The sequence below is a fragment of the Bos javanicus genome, chromosome 6 (genome assembly GCF_032452875.1).
Source record: "Bos javanicus breed banteng chromosome 6, ARS-OSU_banteng_1.0, whole genome shotgun sequence".
Lineage (NCBI taxonomy): Eukaryota > Metazoa > Chordata > Mammalia > Artiodactyla > Bovidae > Bos > Bos javanicus.
In genome coordinates this window covers 2748703-2771253 of record NC_083873.1, presented here as the reverse complement: position 1 = coordinate 2771253, position 22551 = coordinate 2748703, and the positions used below count along the sequence as shown (strand labels likewise).

The window sequence follows — 22551 nt, the reverse complement described above, 5'->3', positions numbered from 1 at the left end:
CCAGGCATCCAAGAATCTGGGAAATCCATATGGACACACAAGTCTCCTTGCTGTTGGTAAATGCACATTACTGTGAATGAATAATGCATTTTACTGTGAATACTCTTTGTGTCTCTTTAAGCAGTTAAACAGTAAAGTTTACTGGATCATGCCTGAATAATGGAAATCTGCACAGATAATGGAAAGCCTGTCAATGCAAAATAAATAAATATTAACTTTAATTATACACATGACTTCTGCCAAGACATAATAATGCTTTTCTTCTCTGTATTTTCACCTGCTTTAAAAAAAAAAAAAAAAAGGTACATTTTAATTTATTGGTAAACTGCATTTACAACCAGAGTCAATTTTTAAAATATATTTATAAAAATAGTTTATTTTAAAGGCTTTCAATAGGACTTAACATTTTATTTTCAGATATACCAAGAAGATAATCAGTATGGTCAATATATTTTAATCCATGATGAAAGGTGCCCCAGATTATTAAATTGAGGCATACTATTTAATTAGGCAAGGTTCAAAGAATTAATTAAATATTACATAATTGGATTCCCCGCCACAAGTTTAACATTAAATTTTCATAAAGGTTACAATACATATCAACCTAAAACTGAAGGAACTATTTTTTAATTTACAATGCTTTAAAAATCTAGCTCTATAATCTCTTTTTAAAAAATGCTTCCACATATATATGCATGTGTGTACATAAAAGTCCACATTTCTCAGGAATGTATCAGATCAGATCAACCTAATAGTAAGGTCCAAAATGAGCAGAATTACCATCTCCAGAAGAGGAGGGCAGAGGCAGGGGTGGCGGGGGCGGAGGTGGGGCTAGGGAGTAGGGCAGGGGGATTATCGGGTGAGGGGCCACAGCAGGGGCAGCCCAGCCCATGTTTGCAGAGGCAGGCGGTGGGGGTGGGGGGGGTGGGGGGGGAGGGAGGGAGAAGTTATGCATGTCAAACCCTGGAGGAGGGAAGGGATACTGTGGCATCATGGGGCTATCCTGTCTCTGTGGCGCAAATCCTGAAGGGTCCTGAGGGACCATGTGTTCTGCGTTATAAAACTGTGGAGGTGGGGGCCTGCTAGGGCAAGATTGAGGATATCTACCCTGGGAAAATCCTCTTGTGAATTCTCTGTTATGATATCCTTTGGAATGCTCTGAAGCAGAGCTATGAACATTCCAATTGTGATGTACTTCTGCAAAATCTTCACCTTTGAAGGAAAGAGCACAAAGACAAAATTAAAATTAATTTTCATACATCAAAATACAGTGTTTAAAATTTCAGGAATGCCTTAACTTCCAGTATATCTTACAGTCGTTATAATTTTGTAAGGCTTACAATGATCAACTTTAAATGAATCCTAAAGGTCAGAGGATCAGGAGAAGGAAAGTTTATCAAGATAAAACTTTGAGACAATAACCACTTGATTTCAGCCAAATACCACACAGAAAACTGGACACCACTTCCACTCACATGTTCAAAGGTGGTCAAAGAGGCTGAGCAGGGAGCCAGTCAGCACGTCCCCTCAATGACAATGCAGATCACATGGGGAACATAGACTTTTGTCTCTACTGGCAATAACTCCCTAAAAGCCTTCCTCCACTTCCTGCACTTGCAGTGGAGTCAGAGAAAACCCAGGACAGTCAAGACATTCATCACTGCCCAGCATAACAAGGCCAGTCCCAATAGTGTCAGGAGCAGTAATGAGGCACTCTTACATTCAGCAGACACAAGAGGAGGCCTGCCTGTGCCCAGGAGTAATGAGACAGCCCCAGGCTCAGATGTCAACTGAAGCTAAAAAGAAAAGCTTAACTCTTATACTCACCTGGACGTAAACAGTAATAATGCAACCTCCTTCCTTTCCCCGAAAGAACAAAACAACGTATTAGGTTGGTGCAAAGGTGACTGTGGTTTTGCATTGTTGAACTTTTGCCATTTCACATTGGAATACATTCTTAAATAAATGTGGTTATGTTACACATCATTAAATGCATATTTCTCACTTTATGTTTTTTCCCTAATGACTTATTATTTGCTGTTTATTTTATATTTATTTTAGACTGGAGAAATGATGTTTGACAAAAAGCAAATACAAGCAATTTTATTCTTCGAGATCAAAATGGGTCATAAAGCAGTAGAGACAACTCACAACATCAGCAATGCATTTGACCCAGCAACTACTAATGGACAGTGCAGTGGTGGTTCAAGGAGTTTTGCAAAGGAGGCTTGAAGATGGAGTGCAGTGGCTGGGTATTGGAAGCTGACAATGATTGAGGATCATCAAAGCTGATCCTCTTAACAACTGTATAAGAAGTTGCTAAAGAACTCAGTATCAACCGTTTTATGGTCATTTGCCATTTGAAGCAAACTGGAAAGATGAAAAAGCTCAGTAAGTGGCTGCCTCATGAGTTGACTGAAAAAAAAAAGTCATTGTTCTGAAGTGTTATCTTCTTTAATTCTATGCAGCAACAATAAACCATTTCTCAGTCAGATTGTGACATGCGATGAAAAGTGGATTTTACACAACAGCTGGCAATGATCAGCTCAGTGGCTGGACCAAGAAGCTCCAAAGCACTTCCCAAAGCCAAATCTGCACCAAAAAAAGGTCATGGTCACTGTTTGGTGGTCAGCTGTCGGTCTGATCCACTACAACTTTCTGAATCTCAGTGAAACCATTACATCTGAGAAGTATGCTCAACAAATAGAACTGATGCACTGAAAACCGCAACACTTGCAGCCAGCACTGGTCAACAGAAAGGGCTCAATCTTTTTCCACGACAATGCCCAACCACACGTCACACAACCAACGCTTCAAAAGTTGAATGAATTGGGTTATGAAGTTTTGCCTCATCTACCATATTCACAAAAGCTCTCGCCAACTGAGGACCACTTCTTCAAGTAGCTCGACAACTTTTTGCACAGAAAATGCTTCCACAGCACAAGGCAGAAAATGCTTTCCAAGAGTTTGTTGAATCCCAAAGGACAGATTTTTATGTTACAGGCATAAACAAACTTGTTTCTTCTAGTTGGGAAAATATGTTCATTTTAACAGTTGCAATTTTGACTAATAAAGTTGTGTTAGAGCCTAGTTATAATGATTTAAAATTCACAGTCATAGATTGCACTCTAGTTGTAAAACAACAACAGTAGATTGTGATAATTAAAGACCTAAACAAACCACTGAAAAAGCTATACTCATACAATCAACACTGCAGATAAATGCAAACAGAATTGTAAAACAATTTATAACCACAGGAAGGCAGAAGAAAGACAACAGAGAAATAAAAATTAGAAAGAATACAGAAAAGAGCAGATTTAAGCCCAAACATATCAATAATTACATTAAATATAAATGGTCTAAATATACCAATCAAAACACAGTAGTTGGCAGAGTGGATTAGAAAACAACTATAGTCTGTAAAAAGCTTATTTCAAGTGATAGTCACGTTGAATGTAAGAGAATGGAACAAGCTACAATATGCAATATAACTAATTATAATAAGATCAGATAAAACAGGCTTCAGAATAGGGACATTTTATGATAAAACGGTCACCTACCAATTCTGTGCAATTAAAGACAATAGGAAAGGCCTGGAGGGAGGGGAGCCTGGTGGGCTACAGTCATTGGAATTGCAGAGTTGGACATGACCAAGCAACTAACAATGAAAGTGAAGTCACTCATTCGGGTCCGACTCTCAGCGACCCCATGGACTGTAGCCCACCAGGCTCCTCTATCCATGGGATTTTCCAGGCAAGAGTACTGGAGTGGGGTGCCATTGCCTTCTCCGAACTCCCACCTTAAGAATCTATAAAAACCAAAACAAAATAAACTCAAAGCAAGCAGTAGAAAGTTAATGATAAAAAGTTAAAAGAATGCAAATGCTAATAGAAAAATAATAAATAAAAATCAATAACAAAGAATTGGCTCTGTGAAAGATCAATATAATTTGCTATCTTCTAAGCAAAACTGAAAAAATACAAGCCACAAATGATGAATATCAAAGACATCAAAATGAAGACAATCTTGCAAAGCAACTCTACATACATAATTTGACAAATTAGATGAAATGGACCAACTCCTTGAAAAATAAAAGCTACTATAACCTATCCAACATGGAAAAGTAAGTAAACTATTAAGTAAACTGAATTTGTAATTAAGTCTCCCCAAAAAGCTATCTCCAGTCTGAAGTGGTTCACTGGAGATTTTTTTTACCAAATATAAAAAATTAACAGCAAGTCTACATAATGTTTTCAAGTATACCAAAAACAGAAAATCTCAATTCATTTTTATGAAACTACTCTGCTGACAATAAAACCAGTTAAAAATAGTCTGAAAGAAAACTAGACCAATACCTCTCATGAATATAAACATAAAAATCTTTATCAAAATATAAGCAAAATTCAGCAATATTTACAAAGAATTACACGCCATGGTTAACTGGTTTATTCCAGTGATGCTCATTCAATATTCTAAAACCAATGTAATCTACTTTATTAACAAGTTAATGAAGGAGTCTTGTGATATTATCAATCAATGCAGAAAAATAATTGTCAAAATTATTATTCGTGATTTCTGAAAAAATGTTTAGGATGACTAGACAGAAGACTAAACAGAAACTTCCTCAACTTGATAAAGAACACCTACAGTAACCCTATACTAATATTATACTTAATGGTGAAATACTGAATGTTTCCTTCTATGATCAGGAATAAAACATACGTACTGAATATAGTGCCAGATATTACAGCCAATTCAGAACTGAAAGAGAGCTAAAAAAGCATACAGATTGGGAGGGAAAAGACAAACACTATTTCTATTTGCCACTGACATAACTGTCTACATTGAAATCTCAGGAGAAAAACTCCTAGAACTAATGAGTTCAGCAAAGCCACAAGACACAAGCTAAACATACGAACAATAATTATTTCTATATTCTAGAAATGAACACATGAACACAAATTAATGCAATAGCAGTTACAATGATTTCCCCCAAACTGAAATACTCAGGTGTATATATAATAAAAGATGTACAGAACTTACATTCTGTAAACTACATAATGCTGGTGAAAGAAATTTTAAAAAAATCTAAATTAATGGAGATGTATACCATGTTTGTGGAACAGAAGACTCAATCCAGTTAAGACGTCAATTCTCCCCAAACCAACACACAGGTTCAATCCAATTTCTATCAAAATCCAAGTAAGACTTTCTGTCAATATAGGGAAGTTTATTTCAAAAGTCATATGGAAAGGCAAAGGAATTAAAATGGCTAAAAATAATTATGAAAACTTTTAGGAAATAAAAAAGAGAAAATCTTTGGAATATAAGTCTAGGAAAGGAATTCTCAGACTCCATCAAAGCAAAGCAGATAAATTGGGCTTCATCAAAACAAAAAAATTTCATTCTGCAAAGCTCCTTTATAATGATGAAAACTCAAGCTAAAGAAATATTAGCAATTAAATATAAACTCTCATAACTCAAGAGTAAAGCAGAAATACAATTAGAAAATGGGCACAATATGAACAAAAAAGCATTGAAGGGATATAGATAGCAAATGAACACATGGAAAGCTGGTCAGTATCACTAGCCATTAGGAAAATCCAAGTTAAAATCACAACTACGTATCATTCACATACTGATTAGAATGGCTAAAATAAAAAATGATGACAATGACAAATGCTTGTGAGAACGCAGACAAACTGGGCAACTCATACACTAGGGATAAGAATGTAAAGTGGTAAAGCCACAGGAAAAACAATATGAAAGACTCTCAAGAAACTAAACATGGAACTACAGTGGGCCCTTAAATAACACAGGTTTGAACTACATAGGTCCACCTTTAAGCAGATTTTTCTCAATAAAAACATACTATACAATCCATGCTTGGCTGAATCCACGGATGTATAACCATGGGTACAGAGGGCCAACTTTAAGTCATACAGATTTTCAACTGCATGGAAGGGAGGGGGATGTCAGTGCCCCTTACCCCAAAGTTGTTCACTTGTCAACTGTATTATATAACCCAACTGTACTCTTGGACATTTATCCCAGAGAAATGTGAACATTTGTGTTCACATAAAAATCTGTGCACAAATGTATAAAGCAGCTTTATTCATAAAACCCAAAACTGTAAACAATACAAATGCCCTTAAATGGATGAATGGTTAAACCACCTGCGGTATACTCATACCACAGACCACCACCCTGGAATGAAAACATACTTATTATACATACAACAATCTAGATGATTTCCAGAAAAATATGCTCAGTAACAAAACCCAACTGATAATTTATATGAACCATTCTTGACAGGACAAAATATATCACAGAAATGGCACACAGATGAGTGCCTGTCGGGAGTTGAGGAAACGGAAGAAGAAAGGAAATGGGTGTGGATATAACAAGGCAACATGAGGACCTTCTTCTGTGACTGCACTGGTGTTAAAAGCTAACAAAACACCTTGATTTTAGCTTAAGCACTATATCATTTAATTCTAAAAATGGAAGCAAACAGGTTTCTTGAAAAAAAAAAAAAAGGACTGATAAGCACAAATGATTCTTTTACTTTTTATCCCAAGGGGCCATTTTTTACACCCCCAAGCTTGAAAACTACCCGAGTGTCCCTTGTGCCTCTCCTACCACACCCCACCCCACGCTGTGCGATGCCTCCAATACTGGCAGATGCCAGAAAGTACAAGAAAACCCCTAGATAGCTCCCTCAGTTTTCTTACTGAGCAATTTATACAGATGTAAATGAAGATTAAAAATACTATATACTACACTTAGGAGTGCCAAAGAATGCTCAAACTACCACAGAACTGCACTCATTTCACACGTTAGCAAAATAATGCTCAAAATTCTCAAAGCCAGGCTTCAACAGTACGTGAACCATGAACTTCCAGATGTTGAAACTGGATTTAGAAAAGACAGAGGAAACAGATCAAATTGCCAACATCCAGTGGATCATCGAAAAAGCAAAAGAGTTCCAGAAAAATATCTACTTCTGCTTTATTGACTATGCCAAAGCCTTTGACTGTGTGGATCACAACAAACTGTGGAAAATTCTTTAAGAGATGGGAATACCAGACCACCTGACCTGTCAAGAAGCAACAGTTAAAACTGGACATGGAACAACAGACTGGTTCCAAATAGGGAAAGGCATACATCAAGGTTGTATACTGTCACCATGCTTATTTAACTTATATGCAAAGTACCTCATGAAAAACGCTGGACTGGACGAAGCACAAGCTGGAATCAAGATTGCCGGGAGAAATATCAATAAACTCAGATATGCAGATGACACCACCCTTATGGCAGAAAGAAAAGAACTAAAGAGCCTCTTGATGAAAGTGAAAGAGGAGAGTGAAAAAGCTGGCTTAAAGCCCAACATTCAGAAAACTAAGATCATGGCATCCGGTACCATCACTTCATGGCAAATAGATGGGAAAACTGTGGAAACAGTGACACTTTATTTTTTGGGGCTCCAAAATCACTGCATATGGTGACTGCAACCATGAAGTTAAAAGATGCTTGCTCCTTGGAAGAAAAGCTATGACCAACCTAGACAGCATATTAAAAAGCAGAGACATATATTAAAAAGCAGAGACATCCCTTTGCCAACAAAGGTCTGTCTAGTCAAGGCTATGGTTTTTCCAGCAGTCACGTATGGATGTGAGAGTTGGACTATAAAGAAAGGTGAGCACTGAAGAATTGATGCTTTTGAGCTGTGGTATTGGAGAAGACTCTTGAGAGTCCCTTGGACTGCAAGGAGATCCAACCTAAAGGAGATCAGTCCTGAATATTCATTGGAAAGACTGAAGCTAAAGCTGAAACTCCAATACTTTGGCCACCTGATGGGAAAAACTGACTCATTGGAAAAGACCCTAAGGCTGGGAAAGATTGAAGGCAAGAAGAGAAGGGGATGACAGAGGTTGGATGGCATCACCAACTCAATGGAGAAGAGTTTGAGTAAACTCAGAGTTGGTGATGGACAGGGAAGCCTGGTGTGCTGCAGTCCATGGGGTTGCTAATTTGTGATTTGTGATTTTGCTTCAGACACGATTGAGTGACTAGACTGAACTGAATGCTGAGGAGGGCACGGCAACCCACTCTAGTATTCTTTCCTGGAGAATTCTATGTACAGAGGAGCCTAAGGGGTCGCAAAAGTCGGACACAACAGAAGAGACTTAACATGTATGCACATTTTCTACATTTAACTCACCAGGTTCATTAAATTCAGATCTGAATTTTTTCCGACCTTGAATCTGAGATTTTTTCCTCTGTTTGGCTTCTTTTTCCTTTTCATCATCACTGAAATCCAAGGCCTTACACGAAAAAAATAGATTTATGTCATATGCATTTACCAATCCAATGGTACATTATCAGAGGTAAAGAGAATAAAGCACTTATTTAAGTGACCCTGAAAGTTAATACATGTACACATGACACAAATCAGAAGGCATAATGCCGTGGCAACGTGAATGCTAAAATAGGACTGCTTCTGATTGCGTAATCCTCTAAGTGGGCATCCACTGACTCACACAGCGTCAGCAAAATCACAAATTAACACAGATCATGAACCTTTAGCACTGCTTGAGAATCTACAATGACCAAAGTTAAATCTATAAATATCAAGAATTTACAAAACTGAGAAACTTCATCAGAACTTATGAGCACATTAAAAAACTCTCTTATAACTGTATTTTTGTTTTATAAAAATGCAAAAGTATAAATTCATGCTATTTTTAAGAATGTATATACTCATTGCTGTAATTTTCATGTTTTAATAAAGACCATATATATCAAGCTACTTTGAAATGTAAATTATTATTGCTGACAAGAAAAAGAACACTCTTTTTAGGAAGGTGAGTATCCTGTAAAAAATGGAGAAGTAGGCAGACTGTAATTATTTTCTACCTCCAAAAGAAAAGTAGCTTATTAAAAGTACCATCAATAAACATCTTCATGTCCCATGTGGTGAATATACTAAACTAAAAAAAAATATTTTAAATGATAATTTTGCCTTTACCAGGTATCAACAAAATTGATAAAAACAGGACACTATAAGGAAAACGATAATCTCATAATAATTAAAACGTGATTGAAAATATTTTTTTCTGAAATGACCACAATCTCTAATTGTGAGGTATAAAAGGCGTCAGAGGGAGGGGAGAGCACGTGGGCTGGCAGAAGGCAGTGTGACTAGTGAGCAGTTTCGAGGACATCCTTCAGGTCAGGAATGAGGGATGTATAAGACTGAGTCCTGTCTTCCTTTCTCAAATACTGTGTGAAAAGACACTTACCTCTGGTGGTGGTTCTTGATCATTCTTCCACGATGCATCTGATCCCCTATCCCTAGGGGAACAAACAAAGGTCAAAGGGTCAAAGTACTTATTAAGATTCTGTTAAGTGCTTATAACCTAATAGCATGGAAAATAAAAAAGCAAAAGACCTAAGCTCAATCTTAATTTGCAATATATAAGACAATAAGAGAAAAGAATAAAGGTTCATTTCTCTGTTCTTTATTTAAGAAAATGTGGGAAAAGCACACATATATATTAGGAGTGGAGAATCAGAATGAGAAGTCGACACCACGCTGTGCAGGGCAAAGTGGTTCTGCAATTCTTCAGCAGCTCCAGGTGCTCTGACTCTGACTGATACTCTTGTAATACCTGAGCTCAGCTCATAAACTTCCTTCAGTAAATACCTATCCAAGACCACCATCAGACGTTCAGGTGCCAAGGACACGAAAAGGGAATATGAGGTATTTCCTTATGTAAGACTTTACAGGTTCAACAACAGAGATCATAACATGAAATGCTTCTTCCTCAATTCACCTGAGAATTATCAGTGATCCTCCATGAGTAAGCAAGGCTTGTTCCAAAAGTGACTCTCAGAGCAGAGGGTGAGACAAAGGCATCTAGAGTTTGGGGAGGAGGAGCTGTGAAGATCCGATAGGACACTAACTCTTCTTGGTGAAAAGTTTTATACTCTATGACCAACAAAAGCATGTAGATCTATTATAATTTCTGACAGCTCATTTTTAATTGTATCTGTTTGATCCTGATTTCACAGTTTGACAGTATTTGTTATTCAATTACATTAAAATATTACAAAGTATTAGGAGTAGATGTTGTCCTCATTGCTTGACACCAAATCTCAAAAATAAATGAAAGTCTCAGGAATTAATTAATCCATTAATCCGTTAAAATCAATTTACAGATCTCAGTGAGCTCACACAACATGAAATCTTTTTTTCTGAGTCTACTCTACTGTTTTAATTTGGAATTCTGTTGTTATACATAAAGCCTTATCAATGACTTTTTCCATTTTTAATTATTATCTTCTACCCATGCATTTATCATAGCTCCAGGGCTCCTTTTTGCATGGATACCATCTCACGGCCTGAAGTGACCTAAGAATGAAATCTTCTAAAGGCAGAAATGGGAAAAGTTCCCCAACTGGGGCATTACCACAGAAAATCAAAAACTACTAAACAAAAGAACAAGCAAGATTTCCAACAGCACCTTTAACAAGAGTAAGTTCATGGGAAGCTAAGATTAAATTAACCCAACTAAAGGCAGGCAAGCTGGAGATAAGTTCAACTTCTCCACCTCAAAGGAAAGGAATTCCCTTGACCAACAGAAAAAATGCAGTCTAGAACAGAATGGACTTCATCAGCGGGGGCTTCTGCAGAGTGGGCTCAATTTCCAGATTCTTTAGTTTCTTATTCTTTCTTTGCAAAAAAAGACAAAAAATCTTGTTCTTGCAAATCAGAACAAAGACTGCTTCTAAATCTATCTAAAAACACCTTCAGAAAAATCTCTTCATCCTATATTTTAAGCTAAAATAGTTTACCCCTTTAAAGCTAATATATGGAATATCCAAAGCAACAACTTAATATTTAAACAGAACAAAATGCTATTTAAGGCATGATTTTAAAGCATATTAAAATTTTTATAACTTTGCTATATTTAATTCACCTTTCACGTTAATGGTTATTTAGAAAAATTAACCTTACATAGCCTGAAGAACAACTTAAGTTCCTGTAGGTACTTCTGTGTTTTCTTAAACATGAGTTTAACAAATTATCAGGAGCAAAATATTCATCTCATTTCAGAGATTTCCAAATATTAAAACTCAGACTGGATTTAGTATGTAAGTGGTAAAGAGGCCTTCTCCCAGATGGGACTGGTATCATGGTTTGACAAGCACCAAAGTTACTACTCACGATATCTTCTGCAAAAACAACACTCCTAATGCTTCACCTGTATTTCAAGTTTCCAACTGAAACACAGTTAGAGTTCAAAGGGACTTTTGTGTCAAACTGAGTACAAAATCTTTTCAGATTTAAGATCTCTTCCCCAATCCTTTGCTGTATTTTTCTCCACTCCTAAGTGGGCAACATTTTATTGGTTCATATTTATTACATCCTTCCAAAGCATTCAATTTATATTTACAGAAAAAGTTATTCTACTTTAATTCATATGCCACTGGCTTGTGCAAAAATTAATTATGTAATTATAATAACAAATCTGATAAAAATAGCTCTACAGCTAACATCTGGCAACAAATTTATACCTGACAAATATATAGCTCATCAGTGGAAACAAGAAATATCACCAGATACATACCACAGGGTATCATACAGCACATTTACAGACAGAATGGAGATCGCTGGTTTGCTTGTTAAGTCAACTCTGTTAATTGCAGCTTGATACATAACACACAAATATGTTCTTCTATAAATTCACAATTTATAAGCAACCTAAAATTTACTCATTTTCTTTTTTCTTTTTAAGAATTATAAAGTTGCATTAAATAATGAAGCTTATGGATGCAATCCAAAGAAATCTTTCTTTACAATGGAAAAGTTGTAGCACATATATGCACGAAAGTATATAATGGAAAAGATAATGAATTAAAATTCAGAAAATGTATATGGCCCAAATGTGCTCTTACCAGTTGATCCTGTCATTTTGGTCAAAAAATACAAATGATCTCTACCTTGTAAAACCTGATAACAACTGTAGCTTTCAGAGATGTTACCAGGAAGACAAATGAGCTCTTGGGAACACAGATATCAGCATAACTGCAAGAAACTACATCACTAAGAATTACTCCTAAAACACAAACACCAGATAAGCAAAGAAGTAACATGCCAATAAAGTACTTACTGTTTAAGCTTCTCTGTGAATATATACTGGGTGAAGTCTTTCATTGATGGAGCAAAATACATAGTGTCCTTTATTTTAATACCTTTATTTTCAATATGCTCTGAAGAATTAAACCGTAATACATAAAATGGATGTGCAACAGGTCCAAATATCTCAAATATCTATAAAAGAGAAGAAACATAAAGTTCTCCTTCGACAGTAAAATAAGGACTTCAAAAGTTCATACTATTGGGACTTCCCTGGCAGTCCAGTGGTTAAGCCTTCACTTTCCAATATAGAGGGTGCAGGTTGAATCCCTACTTGGGAAATTAAGATCCCACAAGCCTCTTGACCAAAAAAACAAAACATAAAACAGAAACAATACTGCATGTGTGTGATTTTTCAGATTCCAGTCATCTATCAATGGGCATGTACGTGGCTTCCACGTGTTGGCCACTGGAAATAGTGCTGCTATGAACTCTGGCATACATGTACCTTTCCAAATTATAGTTTTCTCTGGATATACACTCAGAAATAAGACTGCCGGATCATACACTAACTCTACAGATTTTTAAGGAACCTCCATACCACCGTCCATAGTGGCTGCACCAATTTACATTCCCACCAACAGTGAAAGAGAGTTCCTTTTACTCCACACCCTCACCAGGGTTTATTATCTACAGACTTTCTAGTGATGGCCATTCTGACTGGTATGAGGTAATACTTCACTATAGTTTTTTTGTTTTGATTTTTTTTTTAATTGGAGGCTACTTATTTCACAATATTGTGGAGGTTTTTGCTGTACGGTCACATGAATCAGCCACGGGTGTACATGTGTTCCCCATCCTGAACCCCCCTTCCATCTCCCTCCCTATCCCATCCCTCAGTGTCATCCCAGTGCACCAGCCCTGAGCACCCTGTCTCACATATTGAACCTGGGCTGGCGATCTGTTTCACTTATGATAATATATATGTTTCAATGCTATTCTCTCAAATCATCCCACTCTCGCCTTCTCCCACAGAGTCCAAAAGTCTGTTCTTTACATCTGTATCTCTTTTGTTGTCTCGTATATAGGGTCATCATTCCCATCTTTCTAAATCCCACATATATGCGTTAATATACTATATTGGTGTCTTTCTGACTTACTTCACTCTGTATAATAGGCTCCAGTTTCATCCACCTCATTAAAACTGATTCAAATGCTTTCTTTTTAATAGCTGAGTAATCCATTGTGTATATGTTGACCTGAATTTCTCCAATAATTAGAGATATTGAGTATCTTTTCATGTGCCTCTTAGCCATCTGTATGTCTTTAGAAAAATGTCTATTTAGGTCTTCTGCTCATTTTTGATTGGGTTGTTTGATATTGACTTGTATGAGCTATTTGTGTATTTTGGAAATTAATCCCATTGGTAGCATAAATTGCAAATATTTTCTTCCAGTCTACAGGCTTTTTGTTTTGTCTATGGTTTTCTTTAATGTGTAAAAGCTTTTAAGTTTGATCAGGTCCTGTTTGTTTATTTTTGTCTTTCCTTCCATTACTCTAGGAGACAGAGCTAAAAAAAACACTGCTGTGATTTATGTCAAAAAGGGTTCTGCCCATGTTTTCCTTTAAAAGTTTGATCATATCCTGTCTTGTATTTAGGTCTTCAACCCATTCTGACTTTACTTGAGCAACATGGTATTAGAGAATGTTCTAATTTCAATCTTTACATATAGCTGTCCAGATTTTCCACCTACTAAAGAGACTGTCTTTTCTTCATTGCCTATTCTTGCCTCTTTCATTGTAAATTAATTGATCATAAGTGCATGAGCTTATTTTCCGGCTTTCTATCCTGTTCCACTGATCTACTGCTCCCTTTTAAAGCCTAAAGTTTTAGTTTTTTTCATGTTAAATATATTTTTCATAATATATAATTTCTGTGGCTATTTAACACTCCTTTACAGATCTAGCAGAATTTAACCTATCTTATATTGTAGAATATTGAGACAAGCTCCCAATTTGTTCAGAAATGATGCCATAATGAACACCTTTATCTGTAAATCTCTGTACTTCAGAATTCCTGAAAACTAGTTCATAAGGGATGGAACTATCAAAGCCAAAAGTATGATTACTACTAAAACTCTTGATGCAAATTATTAAATAACATTCCAAATAATAATTTAAATCAACTGCATTAAAAGTACCTATTTTATTACATCCTCAGTTGCTGATTGACTGAAAAGTCCTCATTTGTTAAAAAGTAAAACAAAAAAACAATAAAAACAACAAACACTCGAACAAATATTCAAAACTAAAGGTAGAGACAATGATCAAGAAATCCAACTTATAGGTGGCATAAGTTGTTAATGTTTTAAAAATTCCCTAATATAAGAATTCAACATTAAAAATGGAATTCATTCATTAATTATCAACAGGAACTAATCGTTTCTAGGATTAAAGTGCAAAAGGCAAAATTTCAAATCTGAAGTGGCCCTCCTTTAAATCAGTGGGAAACAAGGAAGGAGATGGGACGGGGGCAAAAAAAAATTAGACCACCTGTGTTATAAATTGCACTTTGCTCCTTTTTAGCTATTGTGATTTCTGAATAAATCAGGATAATTCTATTTCCTTACAGTTTCAGTGAATTTAAAAAGATACCGAAGATATCTGACACTGTAGCTGATTATTACTGTTACTGAAAAGGAGAGGGAAAAGGAAGAATGTCCTAAATAAAAGGAATCATGGAAATAATCAGTTTTAATTCAGTCAGAAAAGCAGGAAGTACGTTTCCCTAGCCTCTTCTCCCTGGTCTCCCCAAGAGGTACAGCAGCATCCCTGTGCTCAAGAGCTCCCCTCCCCAGCCATCTCCACTCACCTCCATTCCTCTCTCTCAACAGCTTCCCAGGCTAAGCCCCTAGACTCTCTCTAGGCCCTTACAAAGGTACCAGCAGTAAATAGGGTTTATTCTGTATTTCAGTACTTCTTCCTCTGAACCAAAAGTACTGAGACCCATACTTGAAACAAAAGTATTAAGCCTAGGTATTTGAAAGAGAAAAGTCAACACCACCCTTCAGGTATTAAAGTCTTTCTTCTCTTCACAAACTTTTTCAAAAATTGCCAAAAAGTATTAGCTCTGGACTCCAATTAATTCTGTCACTGATTGCTTTGCAGTTCTAAGAGACTCATTTATTTTGGTAAATTAGTCTGTCAACCTAAAAAGTAGGCAGTGCAGGGTGGCATGGCCCTCATAAAAGCCAAATCCCTTTCTAATCTGTCAGAATGGAACAGCAGGAAAAGGCACAGAAAAGGGAAAATTATGTGAGTTGCTCTAATAATATAATTCAAAATAAATGCTTTTTTTCGGATTAAACACGAATTAATTCTATTTCTTAAAATAAAAAAGATATCAACTGTCACTTATCTAGGAAAAAGTAAAGCCCAATAAGTTTTCTCCAGAGACAACATCTGGTTTCTTAATTGTCTGTTATCAACTCAATACTTATTTACTTAGCCCATATAATCCACAAAGGACTCTAACTATACACAGTGGAATATCCCGAGGTGAATAAAACTCTGCCCCTGCTGCCAGAAAGAGAATACTTGGTTGATATTTATATTCTTCATCTTGGAAGATTTTCTGTCCTCCGATGACCACTCAGAATTACATATCTATTGGGTAAAATGCAGCCATCCATCATGCAGGGTTGCTCCCTGCATGTAAGGATGTTAAAAGGGACCTAATCTTATAACAGTACTAAAGTACATATTCACAATTCTCCAGAAAGTGCTTACAGTGACACTTTACTGGTGTCACCTAAAACTTTTTCCACTTGAAAAGATTCCACTCTCAGCTTCCAAGTGAGGAAGTCAAAGTCTAAAAAGTTTCAAGAGCCACTATTCAAAGGGCCACAAAAAGCAAAAAGGTTTATGAACTATTATGCATTGGAAAGTCTCCTGCACCCAACTGAGTACCTGGAAGAACTGTGTCTTATTCAAAATACAGACCCACTGCCTGGCAAAGAACCTGACAAATGTCAGGAAAAAAATTCTATACAAAAACAACAACAAATTAAACCAATTTACAGACAAACACAAATTACTGAAGAAAATCAGGAATGTACTAAAATTTGAGAGCTCTAAATTGCTCACATACTTAACTAATAAACTTAAGATACTAAAGTCAGAAAATCCAATCAACAAAGAAACAGGGTAATTAGTAGGAATTGAGTATTGTTTTACAAACCTTTCCTGCTGCCTGTCGATCAGTTTTAAAAATTACAGTCTCCTCATTAACTGGAGGTACGTTAGTCATAGATTCAATTATTACTGAAAATGAAACAAAATAGATTATTTCAAGATTTAATCAGAAGATAATGCAGAATTCAAATCAGAATCTTTAAAGAAGGCTTTAATCTCCACATAATTTAAAATGAAATTTAAGGTGGGATAATATACCTTGGTAACCATTCCTCCTGGATAAACAAGTAGCATAAGGAAATATATTCTACATTATTTTCTTTTATATGAAAGCTAAAATTCTCGGAAAAAAGATTAAAGTACAAAATCTCACAGAAAGCTGGAATTACCCATTAGTCAAAAGTCAACAAAGTCAAGCTGTGTACATTTTCTCAAGCAATTTTTATCCAAAAAATAATAATCACATTTAGTCACATAACTTCCTGTTTTAGAAGAAATTAGTCTTGTTTCTCACCCTAGAAATCCTTTTCTGAAAAGTACTGATTACATACCAATATATGAAAAAGTTAAAGAATTCACAAAAATATTTTCCTCTGAACAGATGAAGAAAGAAAGATAGAGTTCCCAGTAATGTGACTCCTAGGTGCACTGGGACGACCCTGAGGGATGGGATGGGGAGGGAGGCGGGAGGGGGATTCAGGACAGGAGACACATGTACACCCATGGCTGATTCATGTACATGCATGGCAAAAACCACTACAATATTGTAAAGTAATTACCCTCCAATTAAAATAAATAAATAAAATAAATAAAAAGACAAAAAGCTTATCCCCCCAGTCTAGCACATTCTCCTGTTCTTGTTAAGTGCCACAATGTCAAACTAACAATATACAACAGCAAAACGAAAACAAACACACATATACATTCACACAGATACACATACACACTAGATTCTTAGAAAATTAAAGCTACAACAAAAATACTCCATCACATCATACAGATAATGCCATCTCCACTTGGAATATGAAATATTAGTTGATTATTAAAATCCCTTCAGAAGATGGTGAAGGAACAGGACGGGGAGACCACTTTCTCCCCCACAAATTCATCAAAAGAACATTTAAAAACCAAGTAAATTCCATAAAATAATTTCTGAATGCTGGCAGAGGACATCAGACACCCAAAAAAGCAGCCCACTCTCTTCGAAAGGAGGTAGGAAAAAATATAAAAGACAAAAAAAGGGACAAAAGGGAGGGACGGAGCTCCGTCCCGGGAAGGGAGTCTTAAAAAGAGAAAAGTTTCCAAACACCAGGAAACACTCTCACTGCCGAGTCTGTTGAGAGATTTGGAAGCACAGACGGCAACCTAACAGGGAGGAAAAATAAACAAACCATTAAAACCCACAGATTACAAGCCCAACGGTAACTCCCCCAGCGGAGAAGCAGCAGAGACGCCTGCATCTGCCACTAGCAAGCGGGAGCTGGACAGGGAGGCATGGGCTGCATCGCTTAATGTAAGGATCTGGCCTGAATGCCTGGAGCACTATCTGAGCAAACTAACTTGGGCTAGCAAATCAGACTGTGGGATAACTATCACGCGAAAAGCCAGCCTTAACCTAAGACACTGCCAGGCCCGCGCACAGAACAAAGGACTGAACAGAGACAGCTGGCTGCAGACCATCCCCCTCCAGTGACAGGCAGCCAGAGCTGGAAGGGGGCAATCGCAGCCCGAGAGAGACATTATCTACAAAACTGTAAGCAGGCTTCTTTGCTAACTAAGACTTCGTGGGGTTCTGAACGGTCAACATCCGCCTGAGAAGGTGCGCCGGTTGTATACCCAGAAAACCGAGCGGCAGGGATGGAAAGGTGATAAGTCGCAGCGAAGGCGCTGGCCAAAACACCTCATCACCTGAGCTGCTCGGACCTGGGAAGGGCACAAAACGCAGGCTCAACTGAGTCTGCGCCTCTGAGGACTACCCGAGTGCCTGAACCTGAGCGGCTTAGACCTGGGAGGTGCATGCAGCCCAGGGCCGGCCTTGGATGGTTCCCAGAGGAGCAACCTAGAGCCTGGGCAGTGTGGGCAGGGAGGGTACATGCGCCATGAGCGGGGGCAGGCCCAGTGTGGCTGAGGCACTGCAAGCACACGCCAGTGTTATTTGTTTGCAGTGTCCCTCCCTCCTCACAGCGCCACTGAACAAGTGAGCCTGAAAAAAAAAAAAAAAAAAAGTGTCCACCATCGCCCCCTTTGTGTCAGGGCAGAAATCAGACACTGAAGAAACCAGCAAACAGAAGCTAAAACAGAGGGAACCACCTTGGAAGCAACAGGTGCAACAGATTAAAACCCTGTCATTAGTACCGACTACATACGAAGGGATCTATAGATCTTGAGAAATATAAGCCGGACCAAGGAACTAGCCGAAAATGAACTGACCCCACAATACCCACAACACCACCAGAGAAAGTCCTAGATATATTTTTATTATTTTTACAATCATTCTTTTTTTTTTTTTTTAATTTTTTAAAAAATTTTAAGTCCTCTATTACTCCTTTAATTTTCACTTTTATGCTAAAGCTGAAACTCCAGTACTTTGGCCTCCTCATGCGAAGAGTTGACTCATTGGAAAAGACTCTGATGCTGGGAGGGATTGGGGGCAGGAGGAGAAGGGGACGACAGAGGATGAGATGGCTGGATGGCATCGCTGACTCGATGGGCATCAGTGTGAGTGAAGTCCAGGAGTTGATGATGGACAGGGAGGCCTGGTGTGCTGTGATTCATGGGGTCGCAAAGAGTCGGACACGACTGAGTGACTGAACTGAACCTACTATTACTTTGCAAAAAAAAAAAAAGTCTCTATTTTTTTAAAAGCAAACTTCATATATATATTTTTTATAATTTTTGTGACTTTGTTTTTTCTTTTATTAATTTTTTTTCTTTTCTTTAACATTGTATTTTTGAAATTGCAAACTCTACTCTAGATTTTTAATTTTTGCTTTTTGGTATTTGTTATCAATTTTGTACCTATATATTTTTTAATAATTTTGTGACTTTTTTTTCTCTTTTTCTCTTCTTTAACATTGTATTTCTGAAATACCACACTATAGATTTTTAATTTCTGCTTTTTGGTATTTGTTATCAATTTTGTACTTATATTTTTTTATAATTTTTGTGACTTTTTTTTTCTCTTTCTTTTATTAAATTTTTTTCTTCTTTTCTTTAACATTGTATTTTTGAAATTCCAAACTCTACTCTAGATTTTTAATTTTTGTTTTTTGGTATTTGTTATCAATTTTGTACCTATATTTTCTTTATAATTTTTGTGACTGTTTTTTTTTTTTTTTGTCCTCTTTTTCTTCTTTTCTTTAACATTGTTATCTTTGAAATTTCACACTCTACTGTAGATTTTAATTTGCTTTTTGGTATTTGTTATCAATTTTGTAACTTTAAGAACCCAATCTTCAGTACCCATTTTTACTTGGGAGCGAGATTACTGGCTTGACTGCTCTCTCCCCCTCTGGACTCTCCTTTTTCTCCACCAGGTTGCCTGTGTGTCCTGCCTAACCCCTCTCTGCTCTACCCAACTCTGTGAATTTCTGTGTGTTCCAGACGGTGGAGAACACTTAGGGAACTGATTTCTGGCTGGATCTGTCTCTCTCCTTTTCATTCCCCCTTTTATCCTCCTGGCCACCTCTGTCTCCTTCCTCCCTCCTCTATTCTCTGTATAACTCCGTGAACATCTCAGAGTAGTCCACCTGTGGAGTGCACATAAGGAAGTGATTACTGGCTAGCCCGCTCTCTCCTCTATTGATTTCACCTCACCTCGTTGGGGTCACCTCTAACTCCCTCCTCCCTCTTCTCTTCTCCATGTAACTCTGTGAACCTTTCTGGGTGTTCCTCACTGTGGAGAAACTGTTCATCTTTAACCTAGATGTTTTATCAATGGTACTGTATAGAAGGAGAAGTTTTGAGACTACTGTAAAAATAAGACTGAAAACCGGAAGCAGGAGGCTTAAGTCCAAACCCTGACTCCAGGGAACTTCTGACTCCAGGGAACATTAATTGACAGGAGCTCATCAAACACCTCCATACCTACACCAAAACCAAGCACCACCCAAGGGCCAACAAGTTCCAGAGCAAGACATACCACGCAAATTCTCTAGCAACTCAGGAACACAGCCCTGAGCTCCAATATACAGGCTGCCCAAAGTTACTACAAAACCATTGACATCTCATAACTCATTACTCGACACTTCATTGCACTCCAGAGAGAAGAAATCCAGCTCCACCCACCAGAACACCGACACAAGCTTCCCTAATCAAGAAACCTTGACAAGCCACCTGTACAAACCCACACACAGCAAGGAAACTCCACAATAAAGAGAACTCCACAAATTGCCAAAATACAGAAAGGACACCCCAAACTCAGCAATATAAACAAGACGAAGAGACAGAGGAATACGCAGCAGGTAAAGGAACAGGAAAAATGCCCACCAAACCAAACAAAAGAGGAAGAGATAGGGAATCTACCTGATAAAGAATTCCAAATAATGATAGTGAAAATGATCCAAAATCTTGAAATCAAAATGCAATCATAGATAAATAGCCTGGAGACAAGGATTGAGAAGACGCAAGAAAGGTTTAACAAGGACCTAGAAGAAATAAAATACATAATGAATAATGCAATAAATGAGATCAAAAACACTCTGGAGGCAACAAATAGTAAAATAACAGAGGCAGAAGATAGGATTAGTGAATTAGAAGATAGAATGGTAGAAATAAATGAATTAGAGAAGAAAAAAGAAAAACGAATTAAAAGAAATGAGGACAATTCTCCAGGACAATATTAAACGCTACAACATTCGAATCATAGGGGTCCCAGAAGAAGAAGACAAATAGAAAGACCATGAGAAAATACTTGAGGAGATAATAGTTGAAAACTTCCCTAAAATGGGGAAGGAAATAATCACCCAAGTCCAAGACTCCCAGAGAGTCCCAAATAGGATAAACCCAAGGCGAAACACCCCAAGACACATATTAATCAAATTAACAAAGATCAAACACAAAGAACAAATATTAAAACCAGCAAGGGAAAAACAACAAATATCACACAAGGGAATTCCTATAAGGATAACAGCTGATCTTTCAATAGAAACACATGTATACCTGTGGCGGATTCATTTTGATATTTGGCAAAACTAATACAATTATGTAAAGTATAAAAATAAAATAAAATTAAAAAAAAAAAAGAAACTCTTCAAGCCAGGAGGGAATGGCAAGACATACTTAAAGTGATGAAAGAAAATAATCTACAGTCCAGATTACTGTACCCAGCAAGGATCTCATTCAAATATGAAGGAGAAATCAAAAGCTTTACAGACAAGCAAAAGCTGAGAGAATTCAGCACCACCAAACCAGCTCTCCAACAAATACTAAAGGATATTCTCTAGACATGAAACACAAAAACGGTGTATAAACTCAAACCCAAAACAATAAGTAAATGGCAACGGGATCATACTTATCAATAATTACCTTAAACGTAAATGGGTTGAATGCCCCAACCAAAAGACAAAGACTGGCTGAATGGATACAAAAACAAGACCCCTATATACGTTGTCTACAGGAGACCCACCTCAAAACAGGGGACACATACAGACGGAAAGTGAAGGGCTGGAAAAAGATTTTCAATGAAAATAGACCAAAAAAAAGCAGGAGTAGCAATACTCATATCAGATAAAATAGACTTTAAAAGAAAGGCTGTGAAAAGAGACAAAAAGGTCACTACATAATGATCAAAGGATCAATCCAAGAAGAAGATATAACAATCATAAATACATATGCACCCAACATAGGAGCACCGCAATATGTAAGACAAATAAATGCTAACAAGTATGGAAGGGGAAATTAACAATAACACAATAATAGTGGGAGACTTTAATACCCCACTCACACCTATGGATAGATCAACTAAACAGAAAATCAACAAGGAAACACAAACTTTAAATGATACAATAGACCAGTTAGACTAATTGATATTTATAGGACATTTCACCCCAAAACAATGAATTTCACCTTTTTCTCAAGCGCACATGGAACCTTCTCCAGGATAGATCACATCCTAGGCCATAAACCCAGCCTTGGTAAATTCAAAAAAACTGAAATCATTCCAAGCATCTTTTCTGACCACAATGCAGTAAGATTAGATCTCAATTACAGGA

The 22551-nt window shown here is 37.0% G+C and overlaps 1 protein-coding gene across 1 annotated transcript in view; it reads right to left on the bottom strand.

The window, feature by feature from the left end:
• Nucleotides 1–356: 356 nt before the first annotated feature.
• The window catches only part of NAF1 (nuclear assembly factor 1 ribonucleoprotein), a 50510-nt gene continuing 28315 nt past the window's right edge, over nucleotides 357–22551 (bottom strand). Inside the window, exons 4-8 of the mRNA XM_061419262.1 lie at nucleotides 16386–16468; nucleotides 12180–12340; nucleotides 9306–9357; nucleotides 8225–8327; nucleotides 357–1212 (exon numbers count right to left, since the gene is read on the bottom strand). Of these exons, the coding sequence (XP_061275246.1) occupies nucleotides 749–1212; nucleotides 8225–8327; nucleotides 9306–9357; nucleotides 12180–12340; nucleotides 16386–16468 (863 nt within the window). The 3' untranslated portion in view covers nucleotides 357–748. The remainder of the gene's footprint in view (nucleotides 1213–8224; nucleotides 8328–9305; nucleotides 9358–12179; nucleotides 12341–16385; nucleotides 16469–22551) is intronic.